This window comes from Olea europaea, unplaced genomic scaffold (genome assembly GCF_002742605.1).
Source record: "Olea europaea var. sylvestris unplaced genomic scaffold, O_europaea_v1 scaffold1707, whole genome shotgun sequence".
Classification (NCBI taxonomy): Eukaryota; Viridiplantae; Streptophyta; class Magnoliopsida; order Lamiales; family Oleaceae; genus Olea; species Olea europaea.
The window spans coordinates 55,339-77,310 of NW_019234759.1; the positions used below are offsets into that span (position 1 = coordinate 55,339).

Below are 21,972 nucleotides of genomic sequence, written 5' to 3' on the forward strand. Positions count from 1 at the left end.
TCCACATGAACAGGATCATTAACATCGGCTTGTGTTGTCCCTCCAATGAACAAACCTGGGCGTGGCTGCCCACGAGATGGACAGTCCTTCTTCAAATGACCAAAATCACCACAACCAAAACACTGACTTCCACGCCCTTGTCCACCAGGAGGAGCCCAGCCACCCGGATTAGCGGTTAGAGGAACCACTGGCCGAATGTTCTGATCAACGCCCCGACCCCCAGATGTAAAGGATTGGGAGGGACCAAATGTGGGATTTGGGGCGAATTGTCGACGCCCACATCCAGATGGACCACCAGAAATGCCTACTACAGAACGACGTTGTTATTGATTTTCAGCCTGAAGTGCTCGCTGGTGAGCCTCAGAAACAGATACCGGCAAGAACGTATTTAGGACGTCTTGCAAATTCAATCGTAGTCCACCAATATAGCGCGCTACCAACTGGTCTTCTGATTCTCCCACATCATTTCGCACTATCAGTTGGTAAAACTCTGTGGAATAAGCATCTACAGATCGATTGCCTTGTCTCAAATTCTGTAAGCGCTGATACAAAGTCCTGAAATAATTAAAGGGAAGAAACGCTGCCTTCAACTGTTTCTTCATTTTTTCCCACGACTGAATTTTCGCCTTACCCTGACAGATCCGGTTTTGCTTCAGTTGCTGCCACCACGCAGCAGCACGACCACGCAGACGGGTCGCCACCAAAGGTACCCTTTTATTGTCCGGCACTTCTTTGTAATCCAAGATCTCTTCTACTGTCGCCAACCAATCGAGGAATTCATCTGCCTCAATTCCACCATAAAATTCAGGTATATCAACCTTGAATCCGGATTCCCATCGCTGAAATGCGTCCTGCTGTTGCACATGAGGCTGTTGAACACGAGGCTGTTGAACACGATCACCACGTACCTCTGACAAGGTCTCCTCATCCGACCTCTCCCCTGATTCAGATCCACCTCCACCTCCACCATCGCTCACTGGGGCATGATGTGGAGGAGCAGGAGGTGTTTCATTTTGCACAACCTCTGCCGCCCACGTCATGAATTGATCAAATCGGATTGTCAACGCCTCAACTTGATTATGCAGATCTACAACTTCATCAATCTGGCCACCACGTCCTCTGCCACGCACCATGCTTTGATACCAAAATGATGTAAATTGAATCTACAAACATACGACAACAATAACCAAACAGATTGATTTCAGAAACAAACTTTTATTATTTCGTGAACAACTAAGAAAATCCTAGGAGGCGTCTTGCAGCGTCTTAAATATGAAAGAAAAGATAACCTACTGGGCAGTAGTCCCAAAATGGGCTGGGCTACAAAATGGAAATAACAAATTCTGAAAATAAATAACACAAAAACTTAAAATGTTGTTTTGACACACTAAACAACTTCAAATGCCCAAAAACACTCGTACATCACGGCAAGGCGGTGAGTTCAATTCGAAACGCTCGCTACCTTTTCGAAATGGGGTTATGGGCCCAAAACGGACACCAAACGCAAAAGTTACATCAATTTCTTTGAAAGCCGACCATCCAACCGTTTCATGTATGCTAATGCCTGTTCCTCCACATAAACCTCATCAGACTTTAAAACCAAAAATTGGTTCATGCCCTAGACTACTAGACCCTGTCGTCTACAATTTGACACGGCCTGAGGGGCTCCACAACTCTACATTGCCCAGGGCAACGATAACAAAAGAAAAACCAGCTAAGGATCGATAACTACTAAAAGTGAAATTGTAATATGGGTTTGTGTTCGACGCGTGCATGCATACCAACCGTGTAGCAACTGAACCATGCCTGTTGACAGATATAGAGCTGGCACACTCCCGCTACATGATCAAATAAGAAAGGTTGTGCGAGAATAGACAATTAACTTTTACACATTTGCGAGCGATGCCTATATAACAAGATAAATGGAAAAGAACTAAGCACAATAATGTTCAATAAGGAAACACCCACACTCAAAATAAATGTGATTTTCTGTTTACGTCCCGAACGAGTAGGAAGCAAAAGATGATCAAAAGACAAAAACACGTAATAGAAAAAAGGCTAAAAGATCTACAACTGAAGACTATGTCAACCCGAGCGGGAAGCCCCATCGTTCCTACCTAACGATTGTGCCCTAAAGTTTTGGATTGATGGGCTTCACTCTCTCTACCTTTGTGTAGCACTAGAAACCTATCAGAATCCAAAGGATCGATAGAAGGGTACTCAACAAGTATCTATTCCTTAGCCAATTTGATGGATGCTGGCATCTCATTTTTCCCATATGAATGCAAGGCCTTGATATAATCTGACGATGACTTGTATCACTCCACGGACACCTTCAGATCCTTAGCATACTCCGTAGAGGCCTGAACTCGCTCCACTGTCTCATTGATCGCTCGGGCTAAAATGGACTGCAGGTTATCAATTTTCGTCTCTTACTCATAAGCTTGAGCATCCAAAGCTTCAAAAAACTTCTTCAAAGAATAAATCTTCTTCTTGTAGTGATGAGTTTCCTTCTTCTTGTCTTCTGTGGGAGCCTTTAACTCTGATGTTTAACAGCGGCTCGACTCACCAAGACCAGTCTGGAAGGCCACAACTTAACAGACGAGGAGACAAAGTGATAGACAAGTGTTAGGCATGCTTAAGAGGATAAACTTAAATAAAAAGGAGGAAGTATAGTAGGGTGTTTACTCTCTAGGTGTAGACTGCTAAAACTTTTTCTATGTCATCAGCACTAGGTCCGGCAATCACCCTGGCCCAAGCATGCAACACCAAAGACCATAGTATCTCCATCTTATGATAATTCGAATAGGAAGAATCCAAAGTTAGGAAGATGGAGTTCTCGTGGTCATATCTAATGTGACTCGAGTTGTCCCCTCTAGGCCTGAACGATGAGGATAAATTCGACAGGCTAGTTCGAGGGTTGAAAAGTATGCTCTGTGGTATGACACCTTGCCTCCCGGTCAGCGGTCTTCTTTCTCTTCAATGGGATGGGAGTTAAGTCCTCATTACTATCATGCCCATACTCTAGCATGGAATCCATGGTCTCCTTCAAGTTGAATTCCATACCTTGATATACAAGATAAATCGATCAAGCCTAAAGAGCAACAAACAAAGGAGCATAAAAGTATGAAATCAAAAGTAAAATATGCAAGAACCTACCATCAATAGAAACAAGCCCTCATTGCTTTCCAGCGTTGACAGAATCTTCAATATCTCATCCAAGTCGAAGTCCATATCTGCATACATACGATAGACTTCATCAGGCCTGAAAGATAGCGAGTAAAAATGTACAAGTGTAAGAGTACGAGGGGAAGGTAAGGGAGCCTGCCATTAGGTCGACTGATCTCGACTATCAATATATTCCTCATAGTCAAAACTGACCTAAGTCAAGTGCAAGAGATAGTGTATCGATCACTTGTTGTATTTGTGCTCTTAGAAAAAGAGTAATCTCAACTTGACTATTGAGCAGATGATGTCTCCAATTAGTGTTGAAACGAAATTGACCATCAGAGGGTCAAGTAAAGAAGAATCGAGATTTCCACTCTCTATTGGAATTCCTAAATTTAGGAAAGCGCAAGGAGACCTTAGAAGTAAAGACAAAGGCATTATACTAAGCGAGCTCGTGCATTTCAATGACGCAGCTAAAGAAGTCTATTGGGAATGGGATCTTATTACTAAGGTCATACATATAGTACAACGCATTCTCCCACGCATTAGGATTTATTTCACTAGGAATAAGGTGAAATTCATTAAAAATCGAAACGAAGAAGGGATGAATGGAGAATTGAAAACCACAATCCATAGTATCCTTATACACAACAATTTCACGAGGTCATACTCGGAAAGTCTCTCTTTGGGCCAAAGGGCTCTATAAACATAATTGCCAACAAGATCGAATTTGTTAAGTGATTTTTCCAATATAAATAGGGAATAATAAAGGCTATAGCATTTTGGTATCTCAAGAATAACTATCTCACCAACTGGATCTGTCGATTTCCAAATTTTTGTTCAATGACTTATCCCTTGTTTGAGCCCTATTTTTCATCACAATGCATTCTTTAACAGTGATTTGACCCTATTTAAACCATATATTTTTTTAATAAAATAATATTACACGTAAATTCAAAATTTTTCCTTATTTTTTAACCATACATTCTCCATCTAACACTATTGTAATTTTTATTTTTTTTTTGAAAAAATGGGATTCAAACAAGGTGTTAGTTGCATCAAAATGTTTTAGGGGAATTTAGATGGAATACATGAGATTCGATTGAATGAGTATGGCTATTGGAATCATGGGTGATGGATCGTCCCCACGAGGGGTGTAATTGTTGGGTCTTGTTAATGGACAACCAGTTTGTTGACTGACAATAAGCCCATCCAATGATGGGTCGATCGACATGCCTGTCCCTTCACTCCCACTTTCATCGAAGGAAGAAGTTAAGATAGATTTATAAATGATAGGAGGAAAGACAAGTGAAAAAATTAGAACAAAAGAAGAAAGGAGAAAAAGATTACCTTGACTATTGAAGAAAGCTAGAAGTTTTGTAAGATAAGAAATGAATGTAAAGGGAGACCTCACCCCTTTATATAGATCTAGATTTTGAATTTTTTGTGGGAAATTTTTCCTCTAAAAACCAAACCCACTACTAATGGGGTGCCATTTGTAAGTCTTACTACTACCCAACGCCACTTGAACTGCTTGACCCACTTATATTATACCAAATGTCGATATGAGATGAGTCGATTAAAAAGAAATAAAAATAAAAAATCAATGGAGATGAATGAAGAAGATACCCTTTATTGATAAATGTCGACAAGAGGTAGAGGGGCAAGTGATATTTGATGGCACCAATAATTATATGCGATGGCCTACAATGTGAAAGCTATTCAAAAAGCACTCTACGTAGAGCATCCCATATTAGAATATCGACTACTTCGAGACCCTCTACATCCATGCTGGGTCATTAATCACTATGATGCCCGATATTTTAACGAGCTAATTATTGATGAAATTGAGTGGATTCTTATTCATAATTGTCTAATCATGGTGTGTCTAGGCCAAAAATCCAAACTGGAGAAGAAAAGAGCTAAATGAAGGAAGGGAGGATCAAAAGTCCACAAAAACATGAATTCGAGACAAAAATGTACAAGTGCCGAAAGTTTAGGGACCTATGGCTACAATTTTGGAGGCAAAAGTGATATGGAAATCAAATTTTGAGGACCAAATTGTACATGATCAAAGTTGAAGGGTCTAATGTGCAATTAAATGGAAGACTAAGTTGGAAAACGAAATGAGCGTGCACGGGAGGCCCTTCATGATTTATCGAGGCCGAAGGGGTCTTACGATGTGTAGGCATGCCATGAATGCCTGTGTGCACTGCCTTTTGGCTAAGCGAATTTTGCCTATTTTGCATAAATTCTGCAATTTCACTTGAGGCGATTTTTTGCCAATTAAATATCGGTTTGTTGGTCATTTCTAGGGCAACACACATAGAAGAACACTTAGAAAAGCATTCAAGGAGAAAAAGGGACAAGAAGAAGGGAGAATACCTAGCTAAATTTAGGAGTTTACAAGAAATATTCAAGACTTCGATCCCTCATTTCTTGAAGAATGTATTCAAGAGACGGTTTTCTTCCACGAACTTGTATTTTTATATTATCTCCTTCATTTTGTTATGGGTTCTTTCTTTATTACATTTTTGTGCTTCTATTTTGCAATGGCTAAGTTTTAATGTTAGGATTTATGGTATAACTTGGCATAAGTTTCTTTAATGTCAATATTCATTATTTAACGCTTTAATTAATATGTGATTGTGCATTTATTATTGTGCTTAAATTTTCATCATGTAGGTGGCCAATAGATGATTGAATTAGGTGTTTTGTGTAATTATTAAGAGATTGTAGTACATTCTTGACCAAAATAATTAATGCCTAGGTTGTTTTAGGAGATAGAGATATATTCCAAACCCTAAGTGATCGATTGAGTTATTTTCATCATGATTTAATGTAGTCGGTTGGTTTTTTTTTATCAACATAAAGATATAGTAGGTAAAACCAATCGATTTTGGTTATTTCGTTCAAAAGAGATAATTAGCTAAATTTGAAAAATCGGGTCTAACAATGAAGTGAGGTAATATGCATTTTCGGTGTGTTGCGATATTAAAGAAACGACGTTTAAGTGACATCTTAAATCCCAACTCATTTACGATTCAAATTTCATTCTCTTTCATAATTGCTACTTTAATTGATCTTCAAATTTATTTTCTTTTCCTTTTCACATATAAAATTTAATTGTGTGTTTTCAATTGTTAAAATTGAGTCAACAATTGTATAATTAAAAAAAAACTCCTAAAGGAATTGATACTTGGACTCATAAATCTACTTTATTATTTGAACACACCCGTACACTTGCGGTATATAATTTTAGCGAACAAGATCCTCTACATCCTTGCTTGGCCGTTGACCATTGTAAGGCCCTCTGCATCATTGCTTGTCCGTCAACCACTATGAGGCTCTCTATATCCATGCTTGGTTGTCGACCACTATGAGATCCTCTATGTTTATGCTAAGTTGTCTACCACTGCGAGGCAAAAATCACACTTGACCATAAAAATATCCTTAAGTTGGATGGGAATTATTCCACAGTTAACATGGGCACAACCAACCGCTTGACATGTGGTGGTCTCTAACCCAAAACATGGGAATAGTGCGATGTGTTACGTAGGACACGTGGCATGATAACCATCCAGCAGTTACTTGGCCTCAGCTGCCTATAAATACTCCTAACGTGAGACAGGTATGTCTTTATAATATTTTGGCTTTCTGAATACACATTTTACCTTTTATTCCTAAATCTACATTCCCTAGTCCACTATTAATTCTCACATTGGAGGTTCAATGGGGGAGAAAAGCACCAACCTCTTTTGCAGGTTGCATTTATTCATCGGAATAGCATAAATGTCTTGCGTCGCAAGGAGGGCATGAATGTTTGTTTCATAACTACAATTTTCAATCACACGTTCTCTCATAAAATAATATTACCCGTAAATTGAAATAATTTCATAATTTTTAACCACATATTATCTAAAAAATCATTATTTCAAAACTTATTTCTCCCCAGATTTTCATTAAAATGAAGCTTAGAGGAAACTTTGTAAAAATTGATTTTTTAGAGGATCTATAGAGTGTGTTTTTTATTTCTTTCATATTTATTTATTTATTATTATTTTTACATATAAAAATATTTTATCGAAACAATATGATGTTAAAAATTAATTTGAAGAAATGCACGGTATATTCATTATGATTTAGAGCATTTTTGAGCTCTATTTTATGTCCAAAATGTATTTTTGCAATAATATTTTGATGGAAAGATATGTGATTAAATCCCTGTTTGGCCCCCATTTCTTGGTAATGAAAATGGGTGGAATAGTTTTTTCTGAAAAATGAGTAGTTGAAAAAGAGGGAAAAATTTTCGATTTATGTGTAATATTATTTTATGGAAGATTGCATTGTTGAAAATAGGAGAGAGAAAAATAGAATGTAATGAAATGTAATTTAATGGGGGCCAAATGGGGCTAAAGAATGTTTGATTGAGAATAAGACAAATATAAATATGTTTTGAAAATGATCATTGCTACATGTCCATCATGATGTACATTTTGTCACGTGTCATTATCCTATTGTATAGTTTAAATTTCAAACAATTTTTCATCTAATTTAGACTTGATAATAATGTAAGTGTCAACTAAAGTATCAAAAATAAATGTACAAATAACAAAGTTTCTTTGAAAATAATGGGGACCAAACAATGGCTTGGTGGGAATTAAAATCAGTTTTTTAGTAAATTTTGATAAAAGTTGTTAAAACGTATGGTTGAAAAGTTGTATGTCCTAAAAAATATGTGATTAAAATTAGTTATTGAGTTTGATTTATATTAGAATCTGAATTTTAATTTGTAACAAACATGTCCTTAATTTTGTTATCAATAATTCTGTAATCACTTGAACCCCCAAGGTGAAAAAGGACGGAAGTAACCGTCGACAGCCGACGACCTGTCGCACTCCCAGTGAATTCACTTTCCGAATCAACTCCGCTCCGCTGAAACTGCGGCTCTACGACAATCGTGGACACCACTCACAGCCTCACACTCCTCTCTTTCAACGACACACAAAAAGCGGGAATTCAAATAATTTTCAAATCTAAGTCTTCTCTTAAATTCAAAAAATAGATGAGAAAAATGGCCCTAGATCAAAACGAATGCCCCTACACTTTTCAAGTACGCTCTCTCTCTCTCTCAAAATTACTTTGTTCATTTTAATGATTACTCCCACCTTCCACGTACACGCACATTACTGCATTACACACGGATGCGTATAAAGCTTCTGCGTTACATATCATTTAGATCTGGATATTTGCTGTATTTTTCATATATTTATGTGCCCACAAAAAGATATTGGAAGATAATCGTCTGTAGAGAATATTTATATGCAGAAGCAGGAGGAAGAGAAGGAATTTGATCTGGGTTCTGACGATACCGACGCCCCTTTGCCCCTAACTGTCACTTCAAGGGTCTGTGTGATCGTCTTTGTTTTTTGCTTTCAATAATTGATTTTTCTTTTTGGAGTAATAAGAACTGTTGTCTTTGAATGTGGGTATTGAGGAGATTGCGAAACGCAGGTATTGTATATGTTGGGGGATATAACGTCGGGGCCTGCTTATAGGTTCGTGCAATGGCTGGAGTTGGTCCGTAAACGCAGCAAACACAGGTCCTCAGGATTCCCACACCCCCTTCACCGCAAGGAGAGTATGTTTCTGAGGTCGGTTGATATTTTGTAGTTTCAGTTTGATCATAACGGGGGCTCTGAAGTGCAGTACAATGTTGAATTTCAATTTTTTTGGGGATATATTGTTATTATGTTAGTAGCTGGGGTAGCTCCTGATTGACCTCCATTAAATCAGAACTCTTTTTTCTAACTCATTTCCAACCACACATTTACACAATAAAATATTTTGGGCGTAGATTCAAATTTTTTTCTACTTTTTAACCATACATTCTCCAAAAAATCACTATTTGAAAAATTATTTTCCCATAGTGTTAATTGCTCATGTCCAAATAATTCACATATCCCATACTAGATTAAGAAGATGTGAACATTATACTTAAGGAGTGATAGTTTCTGTTTAATGATACATTTTCCATTTTGTGTAAATTACGTGATGCATAGCTCTTGAAAAGTCCATGCAATGCCCACAAGAATCAGTGAAGGAAATGGACGATTTAGTGGTAGAGATCATGCAAGAAATGCTATATAGATTTTGGAATAATGAGATTTTGGACTGTATCTTTGCAATTAAGATCTTGAAATCAGCAAGCATTCATTAATTTGCAATGTATTAATTTCTTTCTTTGGGATTTATGGTCGCTAGTGTAATTAAAAATAATAGTAATTAGGTCCCAACAGTAAAATTTTACTGGTTATAGGCTAGTCGAACCAAGAATGAAGAGAACAAATGAAAAATACTACTTTATCTTAATGGGCAATATGTGGAGCTGTTGTTTTTTTGTTGGGGGAAGCAGTTCACGCTGAAGTTTCGTTTAACATTGTAATGGATGGAAACCACATGATATCTAGAAGTAATTGTCATTACTGAGTTTCTGATGAATTAATGTCAAATAAATGAACTCTTTGTGTGTACATCTAATGCTCTTCTGCTGCATTTGTTTTGTACGCCTTGTGATACCCACGTAGTATAGCTTTTAGCTTGGCATTGGAAGCAATAAACCGTGGGGATCTAAATAAAGCATTCACAAATAGTTAGGGTCACCATATATTGGACAAAAAATTAGAGAAACTATAGCTTGAGATGGATGAGAAGTAGCATCGTCAAAGGGTATTAGTATTGGGAGACTAGATGCTTCTATGTTATTATGCCACATGGCTTCGTGATTGCAATGGTTTATGGAATAGCGTAAAGTAATTTATGCAATTTTGTGTAAAACACCATCGTAAACTCAACCTATTTACTTTATTCTTTATCGAAGTGAACCATTGTAATTACCATTTCATTCTCCTAAAACAATCATATCTATAATTGAACAGAGAATTGGGGAATTTTTTCTATATTATATTATTCATTGGAAATCACGATATATATACATGTACAATCTCTCTAAGGTATGCTAATCTCTCTAGTTAATTACGTTAATTTAGCTACTGAAATTAGGCTAATTAGAGACTAATTAGCTCGTAATGTTAGCCTATTATTCTGTAACACTCCCCCTCAAGCTGGATAGATATTAATCATGCCCAGCTTGTTACAAAGATACTCAACCCTAGTCCTATTTAATGCCTTTGTGAAGATATCCCCAAGTTGCTCTCCAATCTTCACATAACCAGTAGAGATTATATTTTCCTGGATTTTCTCACGAATGAAATAACAGTCGACCTCAATGTGTTTTGTCCTTTCATGGTATACCAGATTTGAGTCGATATGAAGGGTAGCTTGGTTGTCACACTTGAGTTTTGCTGGTACCGAAGGCTTCAATCCAACCTCAGCTAGAAGATGTTGTATCCACAAAATTTCACATGTAGTCTGGGCCGTGGCTCTGTACTTCGATTCTGCACTGGATCGGGATACGACATTCTGCTTCTTACTCCTCCAGGACACAAGGTTTCCACCAACGAAGATGCAATATTGTGTAGTAGACCGTCTATCAATTTTAGATCCAGTCCAATCAGCATCTGCAAAGCCTTCAATGCAAAAATGTCCGTGATTGCTATACACTATACCAAGGCCAGGAGCTTTTTTCAGGTAACTCAGTATCGGTTCCAATGCTGTCCAATATTTTACTGTAGGCGCAGACATAAATTGGCTAACAACACTAACAGCATAAGCTATATCTGGACGAGTCACTGTGAGATAATTTAGTTTCCCGACAAGTCTCTGTACTTTTCTGGATCATCAAAGAAATCACCATCATCTTTTGTAAGATGTACATTAGGAACCATTGGAGTGCTGCATGGCTTGGCTCCCATCTTTCCAGTTTTCGCCAGCATATCAAGTACATACTTCCTTTGAGACAAGAATATCCCTTTTTTGCTTCTTGTTACTTCTATTTCGAGAAAATATTTTAGTTGGTCCAAGTCTTTTGTGTGAAATTTGGTATGCAGAAATAACTTGAGAGAGGAGATTCCTGCGCAATCATCTCCTGTAATGATAATGTCATCAACATAAACAACAAGAAGAATAATGCCAGCTGCTGACTGTGTGTAGAAGACTGAGTGATCACATTTGCTCTTCAACCCAAACTCTTGAGCTACTTCAGGCACGGGGACTCTATTTTAGACCATATAGAGATTTCTTTAGATGACAGACTTTTCCATACTCTCCCTGAGCAACAAATCCAGGTGGTTGCTCCATGAACACCTCTTCCTGGAGATCACCATGAAGGAATGCATTCTTGATAACCAACTGGTGTAAGAGCCAATCTTGGGATGCAGCAATGGATATAAATAGGCGGACAGAGGTAAGTTTGGCCACCGAAGATAAGGTATCCGAATAATCCACTCCATAAGTCTGAGCAAATCCTTTTGCAACAAGTTTGACTTTAAGTCTTGCTACAGAACCATCTGGATTGACCTTGATAGCAAAGACTCATTTGCATCCCATAGCTTTCTTGCCTTTGGATAGATCCACTAGCACCCATGTGTGATTTTCATCTAGAGCGTGTATCTCCTCAAATATTGCATTATTCCATCCAGGATGACTTAAGGCTTCTTTTACTGTTCTAGGCATAGAGATTGAATCTAAAGAGGCAATTAAAGAACTAGACGCAGGAGACAGATGGTCGTAAGAAATGAAGTTAGCTATGGGATAAATAGATTTAGGGAGAGTACATTGATGTTTGCCTTTGCGAAGACTAATGGGAAAGTCAAGGTCGTTTGGAGAATCAGACGACGAAATAGTCGGTGCAGGACATGTATCATTGGTCTCTTGCCTTCTGGAATAAACATGGATAATAGGCGGCTTTACTTGAGTAGGAGGTTGCTCATTAGAGGTTCCGAAAAATGTAAGAGAAGCGCCATCATCAGATTGCTCAATAGGAGCACTTGGATGTGTGATTTGGTAGGTTAGCCACTCATCTTTCTCTCCCTGACTTGTAGACATGGAGGGAGAGGAGAAGAATGATGTATTTTTTGAAAGATCACATCAGTAGAAACTAGGTATTTATGGAGATCAGGTGAGTAGCATCGATACCCTTTTTGAAGACGAGAATATCCTAGAAAAGCACACTTCAAGGCTTTTGGATCCAGTTTAGTAACGGATGGCCTTACATCACGAACGTAATAGGTGCTTCCAAATACCCGTGGTTCCACTTGAAACAGTGACTTGTTTGGAAATAGAATACTATATGGCATAACCCCGTTAAGTACTTTAGATGGCATGCGATTAATCAGAAAACATGCTGTAGAGACGGCATCAGTCCAGAACTGCTTAGGATCGACCAAAAGAAAAGGACTATAATTAGCAATAGATCGGGCGCAGTCAAACGATCGATAAAGGACTTAGGGTTGCTCTGATACCATGTAATTGAATAGAGAATTGGGGAATTTTTTCTATATTATATTATTCATTGGAAATCACGATATATATACATGTACAATCTCTTTAAGGTATGCTAATCTCTCTAGTTAATTACGTTAATTTAGCTACTGAAATTAGGCTAATTAGAGACTAATTAGGCTACTGTAATTAGACTAATTAGAGACTAATTAGCTCGTAATGTTAGTCTATTATTCTGTAACAATATCCATCATTATGTTATAGTTAAATGATGCAAGTCATTTAGGTTTTGCTACAAGTAAGCCATTCATCTGTATGGAACGGAATGTAGTTATAGCACCTTATATGGAAAGGAACCTAGACATGCATGTCGTAAATTGTCATCGGTTGTAGCCTCTTAGTACATTTGTATGATCTGTTTTTAATGCTTACTACTGCCTAAATATTCCCAAGTAGCGGGAATCTTTTTATTCTTATGTTTTTGTACATTGATAAATGAATAATTTCCTTTCTTTGTCAGCTTACCTTCACAATTTTGCTTCAGTGCAGGAAAGTCAAATCTTGACTTGAAGAGTTCCCAACCTTCTGAGCAAGCTACAGAAATCAGCTTGTGGGAAAGACTTGGTAAAGTGTCAATGTTGGATATTGAATCGAGCTGCTTCTCCTGGAACATGCTTTCTTCCCTTCACCATACTGAGCACAGCAGCAGCACTGAGCAGTCTGAAGATGAGATGAATAAAGCATTGGAGGTTTGTAATGCTAAAACTTTAGATACACTACAATCTAGTGAAGAGACATTGTGGAACTGAGGGCATAGTTTCTTCAATGTAGAGAGATGGATGCACCAACTGACAATGTGCTATAACTGGGGAGCTGGTGCTGGAACAAGCAACTGATCGAGGCACCCACGTATCAAGAATATAAAGACCAGATACATGTCCTTTACCAATAATCTACTTCGTTAAGAGAAATATATGTATATCTATATATTAATTGATGCTTTCCATTTTTTTTAATTATTATTAAATATGATGTGTAACAAGAGATAGATGACATGTATAATTGCATGCCATTCTACTTATAACATATATGTTTCCTTGTCCTTGATAATTCAGATTGTGTTAACACTACTCTACTTTCCACGAGGTTCTTTAGTCTGTACTGTAGAGATTTGAAAGCTATTGTCCTTATGATATGTTGACATGTCTTCGACACCCAATGGCCAATTCTTACAACCTGCAAACTCTAGGCACTAATGTGGTGTCTTCCATATTACGCCTACGAAACTCAAGTTAGCACATGTTTGGATGTTCATATAAGTGCACTAAGTCCAAGGGTCCACTATTTTTTGTGGCTAATATATATATATTTTTAATTATGGATCCATGCAATAACAGTGGCTCCTGCTTTTATCTACTTTTTAAGAAAAACAGCTTTTAAAGATAACCAAGCAAGCACTTAGACCGTTACCCAATAATGTTAGTCTTAATGAATCCACTTCCACCTCTAGTCTATCTATCTTTTATTCTTGCAAACAATTCACAGTAAATTTATCTCAATGTAGAAGTAGTTATTTGATCATTTATCATATTTCCTTTTAACTTCTATTAATGTTTAGACAGAGTTTATACTTCTTTTGTTCTTAATTATGGCTTTTTTTAATTTTATGTGGGTGCAGGTCACTGTAAATTCCGGGGGTGTTGTTTTCTTTGCACTTTTCAACCAATCTGAAAATGATGAATCTTCTCCCAAGGAAGCTGCGGCTGTGATAAAGTTCTCATCATCGAGGATGGCCACCCAGTCAGAACGACTTGGCTATGAATTCGCGAAGTGGCTAGGTGTCCAAACCCCACAAGTTGTACCTTCTTGCCTCAGCAACTATTGCTTTCTATATCTAAAACGGGAAGTCTAAATTTTTGCCAAACATTTTACACCATTTCAGGCTAGAGTAATTCACAGTACAAGTGCAGAGTGGCTGCAAATCAAAGAGGCTGCAGAAAAAGCAAAAGCAGTAGCAATTGCAGAAGGAGATGAAATTAGTGAAACGACATGTGCAGAACTTCTAGAAGCTCTTGAGCTCAGTCGCTGCCTTTTACTGATGAAGTGCGTAAGGAATTTTGTTGTGAGTAAGATTCTACTGTAGATCTGCATGTAATGCACTTAAACTTGTTGCTAATTTCATTACTTTATTGTGCTGAAAATGGCATAGGAATTTCTGTAACTCACACTTAGCTCGTGGCCTTAATCTAGTTGCTGTCCTTGCTTTTGTGTATGTTGACCTACTTTATCATAGTCACCTAGAAATTTGTACGATATATTTATAATGCAGAAATTATGATAAATCGCAGTTCGCTGGAAAAGTCTTTTAGCAATTTCAATTATTGGATGATTTCCGGACAGTAAATTCTAGTAATATATTTTCTTGTAAGATTTCTTATTTTACGTCTTTTAGTTCCCACAGAACATTTCATTGGAAATCACGATATATATACATGTACAATCTCTTTAAGGTATGCTAATCTCTCTAGTTAATTACGTTAATTTAGCTACTGAAATTAGGCTAATTAGAGACTAACCGACCAAAAGAAAAGGACTATAATTAGCAATAGATCGGGCGCAGTCAAACGATCGATAAAGGACTTAGGGTTGCTTTGATACCATGTAATTGAATAGAGAATTGGGGAATTTTTTCTATATTATATTATTCATTGGAAATCACGATATATATACATGTACAATCTCTTTAAGGTATGCTAATCTCTCTAGTTAATTACGTTAATTTAGCTACTGAAATTAGGCTAATTAGAGACTAATTAGGCTACTGTAATTAGACTAATTAGAGACTAATTAGCTCGTAATGTTAGTCTATTATTCTGTAACAATATCCATCATTATGTTATAGTTAAATGATGCAAGTCATTTAGGTTTTGCTACAAGTAAGCCATTCATCTGTATGGAACGGAATGTAGTTATAGCACCTTATATGGAAAGGAACCTAGACATGCATTTCGTAAATTGTCATCGGTTGTAGCCTCTTAGTACATTTGTATGATCTGTTTTTAATGCTTACTACTGCCTAAATATTCCCAAGTAGCGGGAATCTTTTTATTCTTATGTTTTTGTACATTGATAAATGAATAATTTCCTTTCTTTGTCAGCTTACCTTCACAATTTTGCTTCAGTGCAGGAAAGTCAAATCTTGACTTGAAGAGTTCCCAACCTTCTGAGCAAGCTACAGAAATCAGCTTGTGGGAAAGACTTGGTAAAGTGTCAATGTTGGATATTGAATCGAGCTGCTTCTCCTGGAACATGCTTTCTTCCCTTCACCATACTGAGCACAGCAGCAGCACTGAGCAGTCTGAAGATGAGATGAATAAAGCATTGGAGGTTTGTAATGCTAAAACTTTAGATACAGAGAGAGAGAGAGAGAGAGAGAGAGAGAGAGAAATATGTATATCTATATATTAATTGATGCTTTCCATTTTTTTTAATTATTATTAAATATGATGTGTAACAAGAGATAGATGACATGTATAATTGCATGCCATTCTACTTATAACATATATGTTTCCTTGTCCTTGATAATTCAGATTGTGTTAACACTACTCTACTTTCCACGAGGTTCTTTAGTCTGTACTGTAGAGATTTGAAAGCTATTGTCCTTATGATATGTTGACATGTCTTCGACACCCAATGGCCAATTCTTACAACCTGCAAACTCTAGGCACTAATGTGGTGTCTTCCATATTACGCCTACGAAACTCAAGTTAGCACATGTTTGGATGTTCATATAAGTGCACTAAGTCCAAGGGTCCACTATTTTTTGTGGCTAATATATATATATTTTTAATTATGGATCCATGCAATAACAGTGGCTCCTGCTTTTATCTACTTTTTAAGAAAAACAGCTTTTAAAGATAACCAAGCAAGCACTTAGACCGTTACCCAATAATGTTAGTCTTAATGAATCCACTTCCACCTCTAGTCTATCTATCTTTTATTCTTGCAAACAATTCACAGTAAATTTATCTCAATGTAGAAGTAGTTATTTGATCATTTATCATATTTCCTTTTAACTTCTATTAATGTTTAGACAGAGTTTATACTTCTTTTGTTCTTAATTATGGCTTTTTTTAATTTTATGTGGGTGCAGGTCACTGTAAATTCCGGGGGTGTTGTTTTCTTTGCACTTTTCAACCAATCTGAAAATGATGAATCTTCTCCCAAGGAAGCTGCGGCTGTGATAAAGTTCTCATCATCGAGGATGGCCACCCAGTCAGAACGACTTGGCTATGAATTCGCGAAGTGGCTAGGTGTCCAAACCCCACAAGTTGTACCTTCTTGCCTCAGCAACTATTGCTTTCTATATCTAAAACGGGAAGTCTAAATTTTTGCCAAACATTTTACACCATTTCAGGCTAGAGTAATTCACAGTACAAGTGCAGAGTGGCTGCAAATCAAAGAGGCTGCAGAAAAAGCAAAAGCAGTAGCAATTGCAGAAGGAGATGAAATTAGTGAAACGACATGTGCAGAACTTCTAGAAGCTCTTGAGCTCAGTCGCTGCCTTTTACTGATGAAGTGCGTAAGGAATTTTGTTGTGAGTAAGATTCTACTGTAGATCTGCATGTAATGCACTTAAACTTGTTGCTAATTTCATTACTTTATTGTGCTGAAAATGGCATAGGAATTTCTGTAACTCACACTTAGCTCGTGGCCTTAATCTAGTTGCTGTCCTTGCTTTTGTGTATGTTGACCTACTTTATCATAGTCACCTAGAAATTTGTACGATATATTTATAATGCAGAAATTATGATAAATCGCAGTTCGCTGGAAAAGTCTTTTAGCAATTTCAATTATTGGATGATTTCCGGACAGTAAATTCTAGTAATATATTTTCTTGTAAGATTTCTTATTTTACGTCTTTTAGTTCCCACAGAACATTAAGAACTTTGACATTTGCAGTTATGTACATGGGTCTCCTTTATTAGAAAGCTCAAATGTTTTTGATTCACGAGAAGCAGCAGAAAAGATTGCATTGGCCCTAGGCAGGGTCTTGATGTTGGACCTTGTCATAAGAAATGAGGATCGGCTTCCTTGTCGCCACCTCAGGTGGCGTGGGAACTCCGCAAATTTGCTGTTGGCTGAAAAAGTAGCCACTTCGAACATTGATGCACTGGAGTTGGCCTTTGATTCTGCAATCAAGAGATATAGACCAAAAGTAATTCGTGCACTTCAGAAAGAAAGAAGAGCAACTTCAGTTGACAGTAGACTAAGCACTCCTAATCCAGGATTGGTATCACAGAGCTCTGATCTTTCTGATATTACAGAATCTCCTAAATCTTGCAATATGAGCTTAAAGAGTGAAAATTCAATTGAATCAAGGAGTTCTGATTTGCATATTGTGGCAATAGACTCAGGGGTTCCTCGTAGACCACCAGCAGGGAAACGTGCAAATGACCAAGCAAATTATCCTCGGTTAGTTGAGCTCCTCATAAACAATTCAGAGTATGCATCACAACTGCTGCATGAAATAACTGCCGGAAAATTAGGATCCTCGCTAGAGGATTCTGATAGAATACCCATCTTACCTGGAAGTGAAATGAGTTCAGTCGTGCATGAATTTCGGAGTGGTTTCCGAGCAGCTCTCAGAGACTTGCAGGGATTTCACATCTTTCTTCTTACTCTTCATCAGAAACTGGACAGCCTGTTACGAGCATTTCTCAGTATCATGAATAAATCATCTTGCGGGGATCCTGACAAAGATGATATAGTGGTTCCTGAATCTCAATTGCAGGCTAAAGTTAATGAGGTGCATTGCCCTTCACCAAGCAGGGATTGGATGATTGTTGATAGCAGTTCAGATTTGAATGATTCAGAATCACATAGAACGACTCCTAGGCCTTCGTCTTCTGGATGTAAAGAAATTTCAGATTCTTGTTCTCCAATGTCGCGCGATAGTTGGCCTGGAAAGTTCAGCAAGGGAAGTGGTGAACCCCTACGTAGCCTGCGATTGACTTCAAAACTCCGTGACTTCCACAAATATGCAAAGGTTTGTGATAATCATTATATCTTAAATGTGTTTGAACAGAACATTTTGCCACTACAAATTGCAAACATTACTAAACGGTATGTGGTATCTTAATGTGTTTATTTATATAGATATATGGACAGCTCAAATTGAATAAAATGATGTAAAATTCAGGGTATTAGCTGCAGCTCGCGATAATACTGTGTAATTTTATTAGAGTTATACAGTCTGGCTGATCCCAGATATGAAGGCATATTAAATAATACAGAAGGTAAAAAATAAAAATAAAAGACTGGATTTAGGTTGTTCTATCAATTGACTTATGTCACGTGTGAGGAAGAGTAAATAAACTATAATCAAGAGAAATGTGGAAAGTACAATTAACAGTGTCATTGTTCTATTGTTATTCCGAAGCCCCCATAGACACGGCTATCTAAACCTATGTCGTAATCTAGGTCTATGCTATACAGTATGCACTACTTACCTGGCACCCTCAACTTGTGTGCAAGATTATAACAATTATTGGATAAAAGTTAGTAGATATTTATTTAAGGCCTTGCATTAATATCACTATACACGTTATTTTGAAAAACTAATCACATGCTATTACTTTTCTTATTTTAGCTGGATAAGGAAATATAGAATGAAAATTCTTGTGGAATGAAGTAAGAATTCGACACAGGAAAAGTTAAAGGTTATCTAAATTCTCAGGCGTTGTGAGAATTTCTTTAAGCTAAAACAGGTATACGTTGGTGGAACCGTCGTGTATTTGGCGATATCTTTCAACGGGTGTGAGGTTGAGTATAAGGTGGATGAGGCAGAGAACGTTGATTTAGAGCCCACACCTGATTGTTGAGAGCTTCTACATCAAGCACAGGCTAGTTTGAACCAGACTATGTTTATTAAGGAAGATTTTATTTTTTATTTTTTTTAAAGGATGGTTTACGTTGGTTGTACGAGGGAAACCATAACTCAGGATGTTTTCATTCAATAGTTCAGGGATACATATTCTATCTTATATCAGGTCCATTGGGACTCAATCAGGGAAAGTACTATCTACTGATGATATTTAGAGCTCGGCTATCTCATTCTCCTAAGACCTATCATCTACTTCTTCACAACCTTTGGCTCATATTAGACCTGACATCATTCTTATATTAGTGATGGAGGCAGATATCATGGAACTTAACCTTTACCTGATTGATGAGGTACGAGAAGTAGTTTATAACAATGATGCTGTGGAGATAATATCTTATTAGCTTAGGCTATGATCCTTGCACTTGGGTGTGGGTTTCGGGTAGGATACGTATCTAAGCATTGGATCTTTTATTTTTTTAAATGTAGGATACTAAAAAATGGATAAATAGAGTCCAAGTTTTGGACACATGAACGTGGGTACGTCTTTCATACTTCAATTTTTCCTAGAAATTCACCTGTAAAAAGTTAAATAATAACAATTAGGTGGAAAATTGTTAAAAGATAGAGCATGTCACTTAAAACCCAACTAGAAATTTATACAAAAATATTAAATTATTGAATAAGTATATTTTTTCAAAAATTAATATTAAGAGTTTTTTAAATATATTTTAAATGTTTTTAATAAGTATTTCATTAAATAAAAAATAAACAGGTGGCATAAAGTCATAAATCATAGGCCTACATGCATAAAAATAAAAGACCACTAGTTTTATTGACCTAGAATCCCAATAAAAGCTCAATAGTGTTATTAACCTAGAAGGTTGTCCAAGTCAGAAGAATGGGAGTAATTGGAAAACAAAGATTCTTCAAGTACAGAAAATTTTTGTCAGATTTTTGAATTCTCACTCACATGAGAGTGGGCCTATGTATAAAATATTGAAAAAAAAAATAAAATTCCCACCTTTGAATGTGAGTGTTCGGAAGTACAGGGATTTAAATCCCTGTACCTATAGCAAGGTTGATTTGAAAAGGCACACTGCTGCTTCTTTCTCTTTCGCCGGTGGCTTTTTCTTCTTGATTTTTTAGGTGGCTTATCTTTCTCAATTTTTCTACATATATGTGCTTATAAATTGATGGATGATCTTTCTCCGTGGTGGCTAATCGTTACTTTCTTCCCTTCGCCTTTCTCCACCCTCTCGACAGTAGCGCTAGGTAAAAGAGAGCGAAAATGGGAAGGAAGAAAAGTGAAAGAAAAAAGAGAACTTAGTGTCGCCACTTGTCTCTACCCTAGTGTGTTTGGTTGAAAAGTGTTGTGTACGTCTCATATTTCATACCCGTATCTGGGTCGTGTCGATACGGGTACTCCGGTCGGAAAGAAGAGTCCGAGCATCACAAGGCTCAAGAGCTTGTAAAGACACTAGATTCTAGAGAGGAGCAATGCGGTCCTTAAGCTTAACATGGCTAAGGCACATGATCGCATGGATTGGAGATTCATATATACTATTTTGGAGGGCTACGGATTTGATCATATAAAGATTGACCGGGTCAGGCGATGCATATCGAAGTGTCACTTTTTGGTGCTCCCTAATGGTCGACCTTGTGGATTCTTTCCTTCCTCCAAGGGACTTCGTCAGGGTGACCCCATCTCGCTTTATCATAGCTGTAGACTACTCTCGTCTGCATACACATCAGTTCCAGACATCCTATTATGAGATAGAGACATGGTGGTTCCACATTTATTTCACCTTTGTCCTTTGCCGATATGATTATTTTCATCAAAAGCCAGAAACGATCTATTCAGAGATTGCTTAGTTGTTTGGAACACTATGAGGGTATTTCTGGCCAGTTAAATAACAGGGACAATAGTGGATTCAGCCTGCCTCATAGGGCATCCACCGGTCAGATTAGGAGACTTTATAGAAGCCTGGTTAACTTCAGATTCTATTCAGCTTTAAAGAAATGAAGTTAATTTTCTTCCTTAAATACAACACCAACTAGCTATATTAACCCCTCTGATGAAAGGGGTAGATTTTAGGAGGGAGAGTAACCTATATATAATGAATTTCTTATTTTGCCATGCTTGTTGATCTGGTATGCCAAATCGAGAAACTTGATTCCCATATCAAAAAAGAATTCTAAGCTGCTCGAACTTGTGTAATAGCACAAACACTCATTGATGGAGGACAGCACCACCTATTTCTTGCTAGATGCTACATTGCTCGACATAGCCCAGCATCCCACATCTAGCTTGGGGCTACATAGCCCATATGAAGCCAAATGAAGAAAGTCAAATTTATATTGCATGAGTTTAGCCACAATTCATGGCATAGGCTAATGTTGATTGACGATAGATCTTCAGACACGTTAACAAGTACAGTTAATTGGGATAACTTGTTTAATCTTGTTGAGCATGGCCGACAAATTAATTGTTATGTTTTCAGCTTCATTCATCACAC

General features: G+C 37.3%; 2 protein-coding genes across 6 annotated transcripts; both read left to right on the top strand.

The window, feature by feature from the left end:
- Nucleotides 1–7,986: 7,986 nt before the first annotated feature.
- Nucleotides 7,987–20,114, top strand: LOC111377672 (dual specificity protein phosphatase PHS1-like). 5 transcript variants are annotated; one of them, XM_023000796.1, is made up of 7 exons: nucleotides 7,987–8,281; nucleotides 8,497–8,574; nucleotides 8,683–8,822; nucleotides 13,120–13,319; nucleotides 14,249–14,425; nucleotides 14,513–14,673; nucleotides 17,533–20,114. In XM_023000796.1, the coding sequence occupies exons 4-7, from the start codon at nucleotides 13,206–13,208 to the stop codon at nucleotides 18,710–18,712; spliced, it is 1,632 nt and encodes a 543-aa protein (XP_022856564.1). In that variant the 5' UTR covers nucleotides 7,987–8,281; nucleotides 8,497–8,574; nucleotides 8,683–8,822; nucleotides 13,120–13,205; the 3' UTR covers nucleotides 18,713–20,114. The 5 variants fall into 5 exon arrangements, with proteins under 5 accessions (XP_022856564.1, XP_022856562.1, XP_022856565.1 ...); XM_023000794.1 differs by having other exon boundaries at nucleotides 8,480–8,574; nucleotides 13,115–13,319; nucleotides 17,533–20,112; XM_023000793.1 differs by having other exon boundaries at nucleotides 7,988–8,281; nucleotides 13,115–13,319; nucleotides 17,533–20,111.
- Nucleotides 15,682–17,525, top strand: LOC111377673 (dual specificity protein phosphatase PHS1-like). Its single transcript, XM_023000799.1, has 3 exons — nucleotides 15,682–15,957; nucleotides 16,724–16,900; nucleotides 16,988–17,525. Exons 1-3 carry the CDS (start codon nucleotides 15,844–15,846, stop codon nucleotides 17,186–17,188), a joined length of 492 nt encoding a protein of 163 aa, XP_022856567.1. The 5' UTR covers nucleotides 15,682–15,843; the 3' UTR covers nucleotides 17,189–17,525.
- Nucleotides 20,115–21,972: the final 1,858 nt, after the last annotated feature.